General features: G+C 34.1%; 3 protein-coding genes across 4 annotated transcripts; 1 reads left to right on the plus strand and 2 right to left on the minus strand.

Moving 5' to 3' along the window:
* Window positions 1–400: 400 nt before the first annotated feature.
* Window positions 401–3,608, minus strand: LOC106776522 (plastidal glycolate/glycerate translocator 1, chloroplastic). Its single transcript, XM_014664003.2, has 7 exons — window positions 3,075–3,608; window positions 2,524–2,785; window positions 2,216–2,331; window positions 2,027–2,136; window positions 1,205–1,382; window positions 953–1,082; window positions 401–737 (listed from the first exon to the last, which is right to left on the minus strand). Exons 1-7 carry the CDS (start codon window positions 3,502–3,504, stop codon window positions 587–589), a joined length of 1,377 nt encoding a protein of 458 aa, XP_014519489.1. The 5' UTR covers window positions 3,505–3,608; the 3' UTR covers window positions 401–586.
* A 446-nt stretch (window positions 3,609–4,054) lies between these two features.
* On the minus strand, window positions 4,055–10,049 carry LOC106776996 (4-coumarate--CoA ligase-like 6). Of its 2 annotated transcripts, XM_022787537.1 has the most exons (7): window positions 9,964–10,049; window positions 8,696–9,865; window positions 8,103–8,292; window positions 6,784–6,929; window positions 5,089–5,156; window positions 4,695–4,797; window positions 4,055–4,354 (listed from the first exon to the last, which is right to left on the minus strand). In XM_022787537.1, exons 2-7 carry the CDS (start codon window positions 9,731–9,733, stop codon window positions 4,241–4,243), a joined length of 1,659 nt encoding a protein of 552 aa, XP_022643258.1. In that variant the 5' UTR covers window positions 9,734–9,865; window positions 9,964–10,049; the 3' UTR covers window positions 4,055–4,240. The 2 variants fall into 2 exon arrangements, with proteins under 2 accessions (XP_022643258.1, XP_014519974.1); XM_014664488.2 differs by having other exon boundaries at window positions 8,696–10,038.
* On the plus strand, window positions 5,590–6,756 carry LOC111242773. Its single transcript, XM_022787538.1, has 3 exons — window positions 5,590–6,084; window positions 6,178–6,290; window positions 6,381–6,756. The coding sequence occupies exons 1-3, from the start codon at window positions 5,957–5,959 to the stop codon at window positions 6,482–6,484; spliced, it is 345 nt and encodes a 114-aa protein (XP_022643259.1). The 5' UTR covers window positions 5,590–5,956; the 3' UTR covers window positions 6,485–6,756.
* Window positions 10,050–15,671: the final 5,622 nt, after the last annotated feature.

Here is a 15,671-nt window from a genome sequence, read left to right on the forward strand (position 1 = left end):
TATCAAGAGAATGATCTTCTCTATAATATTTAATATTTGAAGTTGCAATGTAGATATTTTTAGTAGAGTTTTAATTTTTTTATCTATTATGTATTAAAAAATTATATTATTCAATCCACTATAATGTAATTTTTATGTCAATTGAACAGTATGACTGTTATTTTTATCTTTTCATCTTAATTTTTTTATATAAAAAATGAGATTTTAAATTAATCTAAAATAATATTATGATTAATGTAAACTGATAAGTAGCTTTTATTATTTTAATATTATTTATATTAATTTTAAAATTTTACTTTCTTGTATCACAAGGGGAAAGACTAACTACATAAAATAACAGTGACGTCACTCATTAATAAAAGAAATTAAAGTAAAAATCCAATTAAAAAATATAAAAATCTTGACAAAAAGGACATTATTTATTTTCATTTAAACTTAGTATTGCTTCCAACATAAATATTACATGAAATGGTGCTTAGGTTCTTAGTATTGCGCAGTAAAAGGTATGCATTGAAAGGTATGACATTTCAAGGAATATCCTGCAAAACGCAGCTGGAACATAATATGGATGGAGCTGTCCACAATTTCAGCCGATTACTGCAAGCAAACTTTGTCTGAATGCAGGAATTGAGCAAAGTATAGATCCAAATATCCCATTCAGAGCATAAGCAATGGCACAAAATGGAAGAGCCTCAGGTTCCTTAGCAGATAAAGCTGCTGTTCCAAGCCCATGACAACTGTATATATTGATTCAAGATCAAGAAATATAAGTATATATATGCTTCAAGAAGAAACTAGCTTACCTACCTTAATGGCTTTTTTCTAAAGTAATCATATTTTTTAATGTCCAAACTACTATTCAGAAGCACTGTCTGTGACTGTTGCATATGATTGGTCTGCACTCTGCAGACATTATGGTTTTTTAGTCAAATCTAGGAATTGCAGAATATACCTTGAAGCGGTTGCTATGCCACGAGCAATTGGGTCACGAAGACGGAGTTTATCAAGTGTTGATTGCACAAAATTTGCACCAACTAAACCAGTCACTACAACTGCAGCTGCTGTGACTGATGCATTGGCACCTGCAGACAAGGCAAATTTTGAAGATGAATGGTAGGACTTAAACTAAGTAACATTTACATTTATTGCATTAGCTCCAATTTAGATTCACTGTGACGAGTGACCATGCAAAGATGATGTTTACCTTCAAAAAAGGACACAATGCTGACAGCCAACGCCACTGTTATACATCTGGGTAGAATGGATACGGTTAATGATTGTTCTAGAGCAAGTAGACGTCCAACAATGGCAGTTGAGTACAATGAGAATATGGTAGAGATTATGACAGAGGTGAAAATCTCAGCTGCATGCCTCTTTACAAGCTGAACAAAGTAAATAATTTTATGGATGGAGAAGACAAGTTACAACGCATGTTTTGTGCTCAAAGACTTTGGCTAGATGAGCTTATGAATGATAATGGACATATTTGGTGCACAGAAGAACAAAAGATGTGCAAATGTGTTTTAATCTGAATACATATTTGTTCAAGTAAGATCAAACTCTATAAAGTCATTTGCAACTAACTTTCCTATTATTCTTATAAAGGTCTTTTCTAATTTAGCAAAAATGAACTGGTAAAGAAAAAGAAGAAAAAAAAAGTAAAGGTGGGAGAAGATGCAACATAATTGATTATCCTGTAAGCATAATTCACTGTTTTGATGAAATAATAGGTGCTGTGGAGTGTATTTTGTGTACATAGGTCACCATAATAGGTTATAGTTTTTTCTTTTGTTACTTGTTTGTTTCTTCTATGATTATAATAATAAATAATTAAAAATTAAATTAACAATGATAAATAAAATTATTAACAACAAATAAAGTTATGTTATTTTCTGCTATCTTTCAATTCATTCAAACAACCTCACTCTCCACTCTAATTCTCTTGCTTTCTAGCATTTTCCACTCCTTCACTTTCTTTCACACCATCCAAACTCTAGTGATCATTAGAAATGGAGATGGTTAATACCTTTCTTTGTTTGAACATAGAGAAGGCAAATGAGAGAATAACAGATCCCAAAAATCCCATTAGAATGTCACCGGCACCGGGATTAGATGATGAGTTTGTAACATAATATCCTGGGAATATCAAAAGAAGAATCAGTAAAATTATGTCAAAGCTAAGTCATAGAATATTAACTTCAACTATAATTTACACCTAAAACAGCATCAAGCCCTGACTTAGAAAGAAACCCCAAAGCAATTGCTGCTAGCTCTGCAGATGCTGCACAACAAATTATTGGGTGGAAGACCTTCTTCAAGCTTGATGGCAATCTGAAAACAAAGGAAGGGGATAAGAAAAGGCATAATTATAGTTAGTTCTAATAAAATGCAAATACAATGTTGCATGAAAATATCACATTTTTGCAAAATCTAAATCATAAACAAAGAAAGAAAGAGGAACTCTCCCCAGAACCAGCCATGTAAAGAGTTCAATGTATATGCAGTGATGAAAAGGACCTTTACCCTGAACCAATCATGTAGCCTAACACTGTTGACGCAAGCAAGAATGGAAGATATGTTCTAGCTCTTGTCCCCAATGCTGTTGGAAAAACCAATGAAGCAGCAAAGGATATAAGAAGAACCTCAGTCCATGCACACACTTCAATGGAAGAAAATGGAGATGGCTTCTCCATAGGCTCAGCATCTAACAATTCTGTCTTCACAGCTTTCCTCACACCTATAGCTGTCAAACCAGTTACACAAAGTGTAGCTAGCCATCCTCCAACTGCACAAGCTCAACAAGTCTCAACTCTCATCATGAAATCGTAACATTTAGATTCTATTTACATAAACTTCTCCATAAACCATTAAGAAGACAAAATGAATTGTTTTTAAAATCAACTTCTGCAATTAACTTATTTTCTATCTATCCTTAGTACTCGTGAGAAATTTTTCCAAATAAGATATTAATTACACATACACAGACCGCCATCGTTATAAGGATGATTGAAACAATCATCATCACTAATCACCATCATGATCATAAGAATAAGAGCTTTTCTAGTAACCAATACCTACAATAAGGAGGATTTTGATTGCAGAAGAAGCGGGAATCTCTTTAAGAGAAAGGGGAAGCACAACCAAGTAGGGAACATAGAACAAAGGGAGCCATCTCTGGATGAAAATAATTCCCGGTTCAAAGAACTTCTCGAAGGCCACAGCAGCAGAGGGCACAGCATAATCAAGAATAACCAGAACAGAGAAAATACAGAACATCCCAAACAAGGCACTTGGGAACTCAATTGAAGCTGCTGCAAAGGCTTTTTTCAAGAGAAAGTCAGTGGCCAGAATGAGGCCAAGGGAAACAACCCAATGCAGTACCCCAAACACTCGAAGACGAAAAGTTTGGGTGACAGACTCAGTGGAAATGGATGTGACCCCAGTTCGAGATTGGAGTAGCTCTTTGCAAAGTTCTTCACTTTTGCAACTTTCTGGGGTACCCATTATTAGCTAACGACCAAGTGAACCCAATACCTCGGATTGAGTGACCAAACTGCAAAGTTATCGTTACCTTACTATGCTTCGGAGGGCAATAAATGGAGACCATTCACAGAAAAAAGACAAAATACAGATGTAGAAATACCATACGTGTTCGTATGTCACTTTATCTAACATGCTCTACTGGCATGGGTATTATTCTATTTTAAAATATATACAATAAGGCTTCCTTTAGTTTTATATACTTTAATTGTATACGATGTTAAATCAATATTCTTAGTCTTAACACAATAAATTACTCAAATTAATTTTCAAATCATGCAAATATTCGTGATCAACAGTGCGAGATATTTTCCTTTCGTTACAAAAGGCCGAGTAATAACATCCTATGTATGTCCTATGTCACGTGATGTTAGGTCCCTCTATTTTTGTCAAAAAGCAATGTAATCGTTACATTCTTCTTTAATGAATGTGACTATTGATTGAAAATAGAATACAATGATCACTAGTAAGACCAAAAAAATTCAGTATGCAAGTATCATTTTACTAAAAGATATGCATGGTAGAATTTTTTGGTGATGTGATATTATGACATAATGTTCTTCAATACTTTCCTAATCCTCGTGAATGGTTATATGTTATTACATTCACTTTTTTCTATGTTAAGATGATCCACTTTCCGAAATTTTCCTCGGTAATTTTTCAATGTAACACTTGATGCGAGTCTTGAGAAAATGCATTATCATAGTTTAGAAGTCAAGCAATTCCTCAGTTGCTTTCTTAGGATCTTCCCAGTCGCAGACCTTGGTATCTTGTTGGTGAAGAACACTTTCCTAATCTTCTTATATGGAGCAACCTGCCACAAAAGAGTTACAAATGGCACAAGGTCTTAGTAGCTAACAATAACGTAACATAACTGTGCATAATTTTATATTGTCGTCAAATCACAAACCAAAATGTATGGTAAGTTTGGTGATCCTTACGTTACAATCTTAAAAATTTTGACAATGTAAAACTTTTTATATTATCAGTGCATGACCATTAAACACTTAAAAATAGTAGCTAGCTGATGTAACACCTTGACCGTGATCATAAATGTGAAAACATCTCAAAAGACACTGTGGTATTGATTCAAGAGAAAATGTGAATTGAAATATCATAGATAGAACTTAAAAGTCTGTCTTATCAGGACGAACCTGCTCAGCAGCATAATCCATAACATCCTTCGGAGATAGCACACTTCCAACCTTTGTTACCACAAATGCCACTGGAATCTCACCAGTTTCTTCATCCGTAGCACTGAAGTGGAAAATGATGCAACATTTCAGGGTATATTTTTAGGGCCGGTGAAGAGAATTTAGAGTATGATGACTAATGTGTACATGCAGTAACATATGTAGATGTTTTTGATCCTTTAAAAAACACAAATAAAGCCAATAAACGAGGTACTTCTGCTATATCCAGTGTTTGTATTTCATCTCATTATTATAAGATGAATCATACAAGAATAGGTACATATATAAGTCTTAATTATCAGTTTAGGCCTTTTGCTATATCCAGTGTTTGTATTTCATGGGAGTTCATACTTACCCTATAACAGCAACATCAACTATTTCAGGATGCAAAATTAACACAGCTTCTAAATCAGCAGGAGCAATCTGTAACAGATCATAAGCCATATGTAAGAATATATACGTAGAACACAAAAATTGTAATTAAGAAATTAAAAAAGAAAAAACCCTCCATTTTATTGAAAATTGAGCAATATAAAAAGTTGCTTGGGGAAAATACAATCCTACCTCCCAAAAATTATTTTTTCTAAACTGGCATCTCAAAACTCTACAAGCTTAGCAGTTTCATCTGAGAATATATATCAAAATCCACAATTTCCCAAACACTGCTTTTATTTCTTTTACTACATATTTTATGTCATTCTAAGCTGATCTGGATTAAATTTTGGAAACCCAATAAGCAATTCATGTGTTCCTCTGAACAACATGTGTACTACGTATGCAAGATCTGCATGTCCTACTATTCAACCAACTAAGCTGTCTCAAGGGAAAAACATATTTGTATGGAAGCTTGAGAAAAGACTGCTCTTTATTAAGGAAATTATTTTTGCTTTTTTCTGTTAAAATTTAGATTTAATACATCATTTGGTTCCTAGTTTAGGGCATTGTGTTCAAAGTCATCCTACCTTTAAAAAAGTTTACTATTGTCCCATATTTCGTTAAAAACAGTTCAAGTTGGTCCTTTTGACTTAGGGCGTTAAAACATAACGGTGCGATGATATGACAACTGTGACCTGTGCAATGTTTATGGGAGAGAGACTTCATGATTCTGTACCCTGACTCGCGGCAGCCCATGGTGGTGCAACACATTTGATCAGCGATGAACAAAGAAGAAGCTCTCGTTCTGGGCTTTTGCTCTTTGTAAAGAAGACGAAGATGGAGAACACATGAAGAGGCTTCTTGCACGATGCATGGAGACACATTGTTTCTGCGTTTCTGGCTTGTGCAATTTGCAGGTTGTTGCCCATGGATGCTACTTGCAAACTAGGGTTTCTGTAATTTGGGTAGCGATTATGTATGTTTATGGTTTGCTGCAGGTGTGAATTAAGCTTTTAGGTGTCGCGATTGCGATTTTCTTGTTCATGTTTGGGGAATTTCTGGTTTGCAGGTTAGGGATTTTGATTCAGTTCTTGCTTGATGGTGGTGAGGCGCGACTCATGGTAGAGATTTTGCCCTGGTTTCAGGCGGCACGGTTTAGGGTTTCATGGTGGCTAGGGTTTGGTTGGAATTAGGCAATTTGGGTTTGATTTCTGGGTTTTATGTTGCTTTTCTTTGCTTCGAAATGTAAGATTGTGTTGATGGTGGTGACAGTGGCATGGTGGCCTGAGGGTTTGGTGATGGCACGTTTTGTTATGTGGCAGCAGTGGCGGCTAGGATTTCACGGTGGCGGCACAAGGGTTTCTATCCTTAGGTAATTTGATTTAACCCTGACTTAAACCTAGCTCATGTCATTATAATTTTTTTTTAATTTACACATTCAAATATATCATACATGCCATGTATTGATCAAAGTGCACGGGTCATTCACTTTTGGCCACGGTGGCAATTGCACCATTATATTTTTAAAGCCGTAAGCCAAAAAGACCATATTGATCATCTTTTAACGAAACATGAGACGTTACTGAACTTTTTAAAAAAGTAGGACGACTTTGAACGAAAAACCCAAAAATAGGGACCAAATGATGTATTAAACCTAAAATTTAAAATTAGATACCTGAAAGCCCTTGTATTTGATGATATCTTTCAATCGATCAGCTATGTATAAGTATCCATCATTATCAAAATAAACAACATCTCCAGTATGTAGCCAACCATCTCTATCAATTGTAGACATTGTAGCTTCTTCATTATTCAAGTACCCTGAGAAATTAAGAAAAAAATTTCAAATTAATGTATTTCAATTGAAGCATCAATAAAATAAGCAAAGAAAAAAAGTATTAGCAGATAGACTTAACTTGATTGGATTTAGGAACAACAAAGGAACACACGAGAAAACAACTCTAACATTGGAAAATCACAAACAAGAAGTCACAACGACAAACTTTACCAGATGCCTTGAAGTGAAATTTTAATTCACTGTTACCTGAACAAACAGAACTTCCGGCAACATTTTACTGGGATAGACATGTTTATTTGGTTCAAGTTATTTTGAAGACACAGAATCACTTATTTTCATAATTTTCAATAAAGCTTATAAAAATAAGCAACTATTTCTGTTAGGGAGTGAAGAGTGTATATGAGGAGAAAGAAGAGAGTTAATATCCTAACTGTTTTAGCAGTTAGGATAGGCGGGAAATGAATTTTATAGACAGGAACATTAGCTGTTAGAGGGGAGTTTTTTGAACATTAGTTGTATAGACAGGAACCTCAGTCCTATGGAGGGGGATTATGCTCCCAGATACTGATTGTACATACAGTTGTTGATGTGAATACAGATATTCATTCTTTTTCAATTGATTTTCTTGCTGTGAGTGTGTGAGTGGGTTGTCCAAGTTAGGTTTCAAACCCAGAAACCTAACAATTTCAGAGTAAAAAGTTGCTCCCAAACACAGCTATAAATATAGAGCTCATGTTTCCTACATGATAATAAGTAGCTAAACAATCTAATACTTCTATTCTATTTCAAGGGGTATACACATATTTATGAGTACCTGCACAACCTAAATTATCAAGTGGCATGAAAAATGTCTTTGACTTGCTGTATCAATCACTATTCCTCTCATTAGACCACCTGTAGCACTCATAACTACAACTCTAACTCAATTATTTCCTACAAGTCATGTTAATTTGTTGACAGCAGTATCTCAATCCTTAACTACCAGAATGTTACTTTGTTACACACACTCTAACAGATAACTTAAATGGAAGAATACTAAACATAAATGGAGCTTCTAAACCCATTTTTGGTGTATATGAAATATAATAAACTGCGATATTCAATAAGCATTGCCAAATATTTTATACATGGTAAAAACGGAATAAGGTGATTTCTTTCTACTTCATATCAATCAATTAAGGAAAACAGAGTTTTACCCGTCATAATTGAAGGCCCTCTCAACCAAAGCTCACCACTGCTGCCAGGGGGCAAAAATGAACCAGTATTCCAGTCTACCACTTTTGCCTCCATGTTTGGAGCCAATAAACCTATTGAGGAATAATTTCGAAACTTTTCAGTATTGAAGCCACGTGTTCCTACGGCTGTTGACTCAGTCATTCCATAACCCTAAAAAGAAACATTCTTACAGCTGCACAATCTTAAAAAATCTAGCGAAACAACATTATCATAAACAAATAAAATTCCAATTATCAGCAGAAGTTGATGTGAATATTAACAGCACTATCAGAGTATTTGTTATATGTTGCTAAACAAAAGTTGAAAGCTCATACCGTAAGAAGAAAGAAGGGGGAGTTTACATTTTTCATGGCTTCTTGCGTGTATCTCTTTCAAACTAAACTGTACAAGTTTTTTAAAGAATTTCCAGTGTTCCATTTCCTTTACCACAATTTATCATAACAATATGAAATGAGATGGAATCAGCATTCAGCTTATCACAAAACACACTTATTTGGAATTGACTCTAGCAATTATATGAATGCTGGCACATGACTTGCATTCTTTGAATCACCTGTATAAAATCAACAGCGGGAAAAGTTCGGAGAAAATCACCAACAACTCCTGAGCTCAAAGGCGCTGCACCACAGGAGACTTGTATCAAACTCTGCAACTTACAGTCATTAACACCATTTGCCCTCGTTATCAATGCTGTCAAGATCGGCGGAACAACAGGAAAGTGGGTGACTTTATATTCATCAATCACCCTGACAACTTCATCTATGTCAAATTTCCTCATCACAACGACAGTAGAACCCAAAGACAACAATCCCACAGCAAAAAGCGACAAGCCATACACATGGAACATTGGCAAAACAGCCAGATACACATTTCTCAAGCAAGAGCCTTCATATTGAGAAGCTTCAAACCTCACAAAAAGCTCAACCATAGCAATAAGATTTTTATGGGACAGAACAACCCCTTTGCTCACCCCAGTAGTACCCGAAGAATACAATATCCCAGCAGTGTCATCCTGCTTGATAACAGGCTTCTGAGGCAAATCGAAGTCACAAGAAATCAAGTAACAAAAGCATGAAAAACAACCATGTCTCAAACCCTTCTCATTTTCTGGCACAGCAATAACAGAAATTCCCAATGGCTCTAGTTTCTTAAAATTTTCAGGCACAGTAAAAGCCAAACCCACACCACACTCAGCAACCTGTCTGCGTATTTCATGGACACTACTAAGAGGGTTCAACGATGTGACAATAGCTCCTAGATAGAGAACGGCTAAGAACACAATGGGATAGTAAATGGAATTTGGAAGAAGAATCAGAACCACATCACCTTGCGAAACACCCATATTGTGAAGACCAGAGGCAACGGATTTGACTAAAGGTAGCAACTTTGAGTAGGAAATGGAACACCCTGATGAAGAATCAACGAGGGCCGACACCCCATCATGGCGGTGGGAAAAAATGAAGGAGACAACATCGAGAAAAGGGTCGCTGGGAAGGTCCATAGGGGCATGCTTGCTATGGTAAATTCCAGATTTTGGTGAGAACCAGTGAGGGTGAGTGAGGGGCATGCCGTAGTTTACGTTTGCAGACATTGATTCAGGGAAGCATGCAGATGCGCACTGCAATGGAATTATGAAGAACGAGGTTGATATGGTTAAGCTACTGTGAAGTGGGCTTGATAGTTAAGCTACTGTGGTTGCGTCCACGTGATATGAAGATGGAAACTAAAGAACATGAACATGATTATCAAAAATGGAATGAATGAATGAATCGAATCAATGAATGTAAAAGAAAAACAAAGAGTGATCAAATCTGGGTTTACGGCGGGAAACACTCCACACTGAGTTTCAATGGCCTCGTTTCGCCGCTTCCAAAAAACCTCATTAATACGCTTTCAGTGCACCTCAATGGTTGCTGTTGTAACTTTTTAAATACTATATTACAAAGAGAATTAATATATTTTAAAAATATTAGAACCATTATATTAAACAGAATATTAAATAAAAAAACAAATATTCGATAAAGTCTGTCAACCATTATTGATGACATTTATTGTAACTTAATTTAATTGTTATAAATTTTATTCAGGTCATTTCCTGTATACATTTTTTAAATTTTATTTAAATATAAAAAAATCTTCAAGTAAAATTATATTTTTATTAATATTTTATCTGATCGTTGATAGAAAATTTTCATAACTGACCTTATAAGATTTATGTCTTAATTTTATAATTTAATATATGATTTTGTAATGATAAAAATATTCTTAATTTGATTTTAAAAGTAAAATTTTGTTTCATTTTTAATATATAAAAGTATTAATTATGTTCTGCTGTTAAAATTTTGTGATATTTTGCTTTATATTACAAGGATTAGTTTGACATTAAATGTAAATTATTGTATCCATGTTTTAGTTTATAGTTATTACATATTTAAAGACTAAATTAGTTTTTCAATTTTTTAATGATTAAATTGAGAATATCTCATATACTCGACCTTTTGTTTAATACTCAATTTTTGAACACCTTTTGCCCCACCGACACATGCACATTTCATTTCATTTTACTTTCGTTCTCTTTTTCTGTTGTTGTCCATTTCTCTTATCTTTTCTTCACTTTTCATTTATGGTAATGAAAAGTTGAAGGTGGCGTGTGGGTGCAAGAAGGTTGTGAAAGTGATGTCGTGGTAGTTTGTGTTGGTTGTGACATGTAACAATTCGTTTCTGGTGCAGAATACTCAAAAGAGGTTTTAAACATATTTCAAAATTTATTGAAAGGTTCGATTTTAAAATTCGTTTAAGGTTTTAATAAATTTTGAAATCTATTTAAGATATTATTGTAATTATTTATTTATTTTTTACTTTTTATATTGTATTTGTTTATTATATTAGAATGATTTCTTTATTAAATTTAATTTATTATAAATTTTATAGAGGATTTATATAAATTATTTATTAATTTAATAATTATGTAAATTATTTTTATTCTTTGCATTTTTATTTGTTTAATAATTTAATATATATAGATTATTTTTATTAACTTTTCTATATCTTTAATTAATTATGAATTATGTTATTGAAAGGAAATATTATGTTATAAGTGAATATTATTTAATATTCTCATTGTATGGATTATCAAGTTCATTCTAGTTTTATATCATATTCTTTTTCTTTTATAAAAGAAGTTCGAGAAGGAGATCTCACAAATAATTTTACCATAAATGAAATATTTCATTCTCATGATCACTTAATTGAATTGGTGAGAGATCATTCATAATCTAGGATTTGTCGTGGTTATAACAAGATCTGACAAAGCTACTGTTGTACGGGGAAGGAAGACGTTCATCTTACTTAGATGTGAAAAAGGTAAAAAATATAGGAAATACAAACCCGATGTGGAGACTAGTGTGTACGAGACTCAAAAATATGAGTGTCCATTTAGGTTAAAGGATAAACCATCTTGTAATGGGGACGGATGGGTCTTGAAGGTCATGCGTGGATATCACAACCATGATTTGACTGAAACTTTAGTTGGTCACCCTCATGCTAACAGGTTAAATTCGAGTGAATAGTTATTACTCGTTGATATGACTAAGATTGAAGTTACACCTGCAAATATTTTATTAACTTTGAAAGATAATAATGATTGTAATGTCACGATGATTAAACAAATCTACAACGCAAGGCATGCATATAAATGATCATTGAGAGGGTCGAGAACTGAATTACAACAACTATGATGATGTTGGATCGTGATAAGTACATTCATTAGAGCAGGTGTGTCAACGAATCATAGGTTGTTAGTGACCTCTTTTAGACACATCCTGATGCGGTGAAATTGTTAAACATGTTTGGTATTGTATTGATGATGGATTTAACCTACAAAACAAACAAATATAGACTTATGTTGCTTGAGATTGTTGGCGTGACGTCTACGGGGTTAAGCTTCTCAGCTGAATTTGCATTCTTGTTAAGTGAAAGGCAAAATAATTTCACTTGGCCTTTGGAAAGGCTGAAAGGTTTATTTTTTACATATGAGAGTGGTCCTAAGGTCATTGTGAGTGACTGAGACTTGAGTTTGATGAATGTCATTGCAAATGTATCCCTTGAGTCATATCAGATATTATGTCGGTTTCACATCCTTCAAAATGTTAAAGTGAAATGCAAAATGTTAGTTGACTTTGTTAAGGCTTGGGATGTGTTGATGGAGGCATGGGAAAATGGGATGGATTGTGTTAATCATACCATGTTTGGTGACTATGTGAATTGTCTTTAGTACGCCTTTAGTTCATGGCCTTTAATCTTCGAATATGTCAATCATACTTGGATTATTCCTTACAATTCATACTTTGTAAAGGCATGGACAAACAAAGTAATGCATTTAGGGAACCCAACTACAAATAGTTATGTTTTAATGTTATTTTACTTAGTTGTATTTGATAAATATTTTTTGATATTGCTGATGTTTTTCTTTTAGGGTTAAGTTTGCTTATTGAAGCCTAAAAAAAGTTTTGGGTAGTAGTATGGGAGATCTTTGTTCTTGTTGGGATGTTATTCATAATGTTGTTATCTTGCAACACAACAAGATTAAAGCGTCCTTCGAAAAAAGTCTCTTGCTCACGAGTGAACCTTTTAAAGGAATCAAATATAGAAGATATATTGGACATGTATCTCGATATGCATTGGATCTCATTGTTGAGGAATTGGAATGAATGCAACAGATATGATTGGATACATCAAAGTGTGGATGTGTATTGGGACGGACATGCGGTCTCCTGTATGCTTGTGAATTAGCACACTATGACCCTAGGATGATCCCTTTGTGTGAAATTCATATAATGTAGAGGAGATTGAGTTTCTCAAATGTTGTATTAAATGAAACTGAGCCCAAGTTATCCATTAAACGTGAACTTAATATAGTTTAAGAACGATTCAATGAGGTTGATATTGGAGGTAAAGTCACCATCAAGTAGAAGTTACTTGACATTGTTTGTCCTGCAATGACATCAATAGTCCTTCCATTACATAAAGTGAAGACAAAGGATACATAAAAAACTAAACTTCAACGAACAGAAAGGTTTACAAAGTGGAAGCCATCATATTTTGAACATATTGATGCCTTCCATTCAACAAATGAATCTTCATATGGGAAAAATAAATTACAATCAAAGGCAAATTTAGTGCAAAGAATGAGAGTTTCCCATGATAGATCAGTTTCATCCAATTTGTCACCCATTCATTGTCGATGATGTTGATGTTGTGGTTGATGGTCATTGTGGGTATAGATGCATTATTGCGTCATTAGGCCTCGGAGAAGATTCATAGCCCTTTATCAGACATGATCTATACAAAGAACTCAATCAATGACGTGAAGAATACACAACACTAGTGATGGAAGCTAGCCAAGGTCTGGAATCATTGTGTAGCAATCCCAAACAGCAAGCAAACTTCGAACAGAGTGATGCAGCGGATAATGTTGTTGATGAAGTGGATATGGATGAGTGCAATGGTGTTTCTGTGTTGGAAAATGGTAGGAGTGTGTGGGTTATCTCCTCAGCTCAGAAGGCCTTCCCACTATGGAAGGAAGTTAGAGGAAAGAGTAGAGAAAGTGAAGAGAATTGGTGACTCAAGAGCAAAGCAAGCTGGAAATTCATTTCTGCAGCATAACATTCAAGCTCTAAAGTGGTTTTTACAAGGTAATGGCCCTCTTATTTATAGAAGAAGAGGAGCCCTTAATCTGACCCAATTTCCCTCCAAAAGCAAATGTAATTCANACCAAAAAGCTAGCTGGCAGGTGCATGTGTGCCTTGCTTCAAAACAGATCAGCAAAGACTCATGGGAAGCATGCTTCTTCCGTGTGGCTGGGCNGGAAAAGGGTTTTGGCTGGGCNAAAACCTGATCCAGATCCAATATGCATCCAATTCCAATCCCAAAGTCAACCATTCGAAAGTCAACCATTCTTCTTTTGCTTTCTTTGATCCAAGGAATCTTTGGTTGGATAATTCATGATGTCCAAGCTTTATTTAGACCCTACAAAACAAAGTAAAACATATTAAAAGATAATCCTTCTAAGACTTAGAGAAAGAAACTCAAGAAAGCTTTAGAAAGTCTTTCTTTGACTTCCCTTTCTTAGTCTTAGCTTGAGTTGCCACTCCTTTGAATGGTTTCCCTGATTAGGATTCCATCAACTAGTATTTGGTTATGATCGACTAGAAAAACTGGGGATGTCTTTTTTAGTCCATTCTTAATCAATAGTACATGTTTCCCTTTTTATGTAGTTTATTATTTCTTGGCTTAATAGCCTTTTTTGTCCCCATATTTGCTCTTTTTTGTCAAAAAGGTCCCTGGTTAAAAGAAAGAGTCAAGTTGGTCCTATGTTGGTAAATATTGTGTCAACTTAGTCTACTCTGTTAAATAGAATGTAACAGAGTTAATTCATTGATGATGAGGCAACAGATAGGGATCACGTGTCTAAATTTTACTGTATTCATAGTGACGTGTTATACAATTGAAGCTTGAGGTGGATATTCAGGAATTGGGTATTTAAAATTTGTTAAAATAGTTAGAAGACGAAACAGACGTGAGAGTGGATATGGAAGATGTGTTGACGAATATTGATTTACATTGACGGAGGATGTGAAGATCCGTGATCAGATAAATATCGATAAAAAGAAAAATAAATTTAACTGAGAACAAAATGGAAATGGAGAAATGTAGGAAGTGGAGGGAGTAACCCTCTATTTGGTTAACAAGCTTTTACTTCTGCACACCCACAATTTCTTTGCGCACTCTTACAAATTTTAAAATGACTTTTTACTCTTTGAAAAAGTGACTTCCCACGGAAATGTCCCTTTTTCCAGAACACATAAAATACATTCTTAAATAAAACTTTCCGAAAAATGTTTTTTTATTTTCCCCTTTTTTTTTAACTGTACAACGGTAACGATGATACAATGGTAAATAATTAATAGACAATTAGGGACTGCTTATCATAATGGAAAGTGAATCATAATCGAACTAATATTTAAATTATGGGGAGAAAATTTTTAACATTAGTCACCAATTGCCGCTAAAAAAGGTATGATATAAGGTATTTTTTTTATGTTGTATCTTGATGGGAAAGTTTAAAAAATAATTTATTTTTAAAAAGAATTTGAGATATTTTATCAATAAATAATAAAATATATAATTTAGAGAGAAAATATTTAAAAATTAAAATTATAAAAAATTATAAGAGTAGTATGTGTGACATCCCTATTTTATACCATACATGTCTAAAAATCAAGATGTCCACATTGATAATAAAAGAGAGCAGTTGAAGAGTAGGAAAGTTAATCAGGTTGTGATTACAGTAATCCCGAAATCTAGAGGAAATTAAATAAACAAAATACATGGGAAAAATGCTAGAGTCTTTTTTTTAAAATAGATACATATGTTCAACTAGAAGGTCAACAAATTATAAATCCCTAAAAAAAACTAAGCTGCAGCATCAGTGTTGTCTTGGTCTTCCAAAACATCCTCCAAAGTGGGCT

This window comes from Vigna radiata, chromosome 11 (genome assembly GCF_000741045.1).
Source record: "Vigna radiata var. radiata cultivar VC1973A chromosome 11, Vradiata_ver6, whole genome shotgun sequence".
NCBI lineage: Eukaryota > Viridiplantae > Streptophyta > Magnoliopsida > Fabales > Fabaceae > Vigna > Vigna radiata.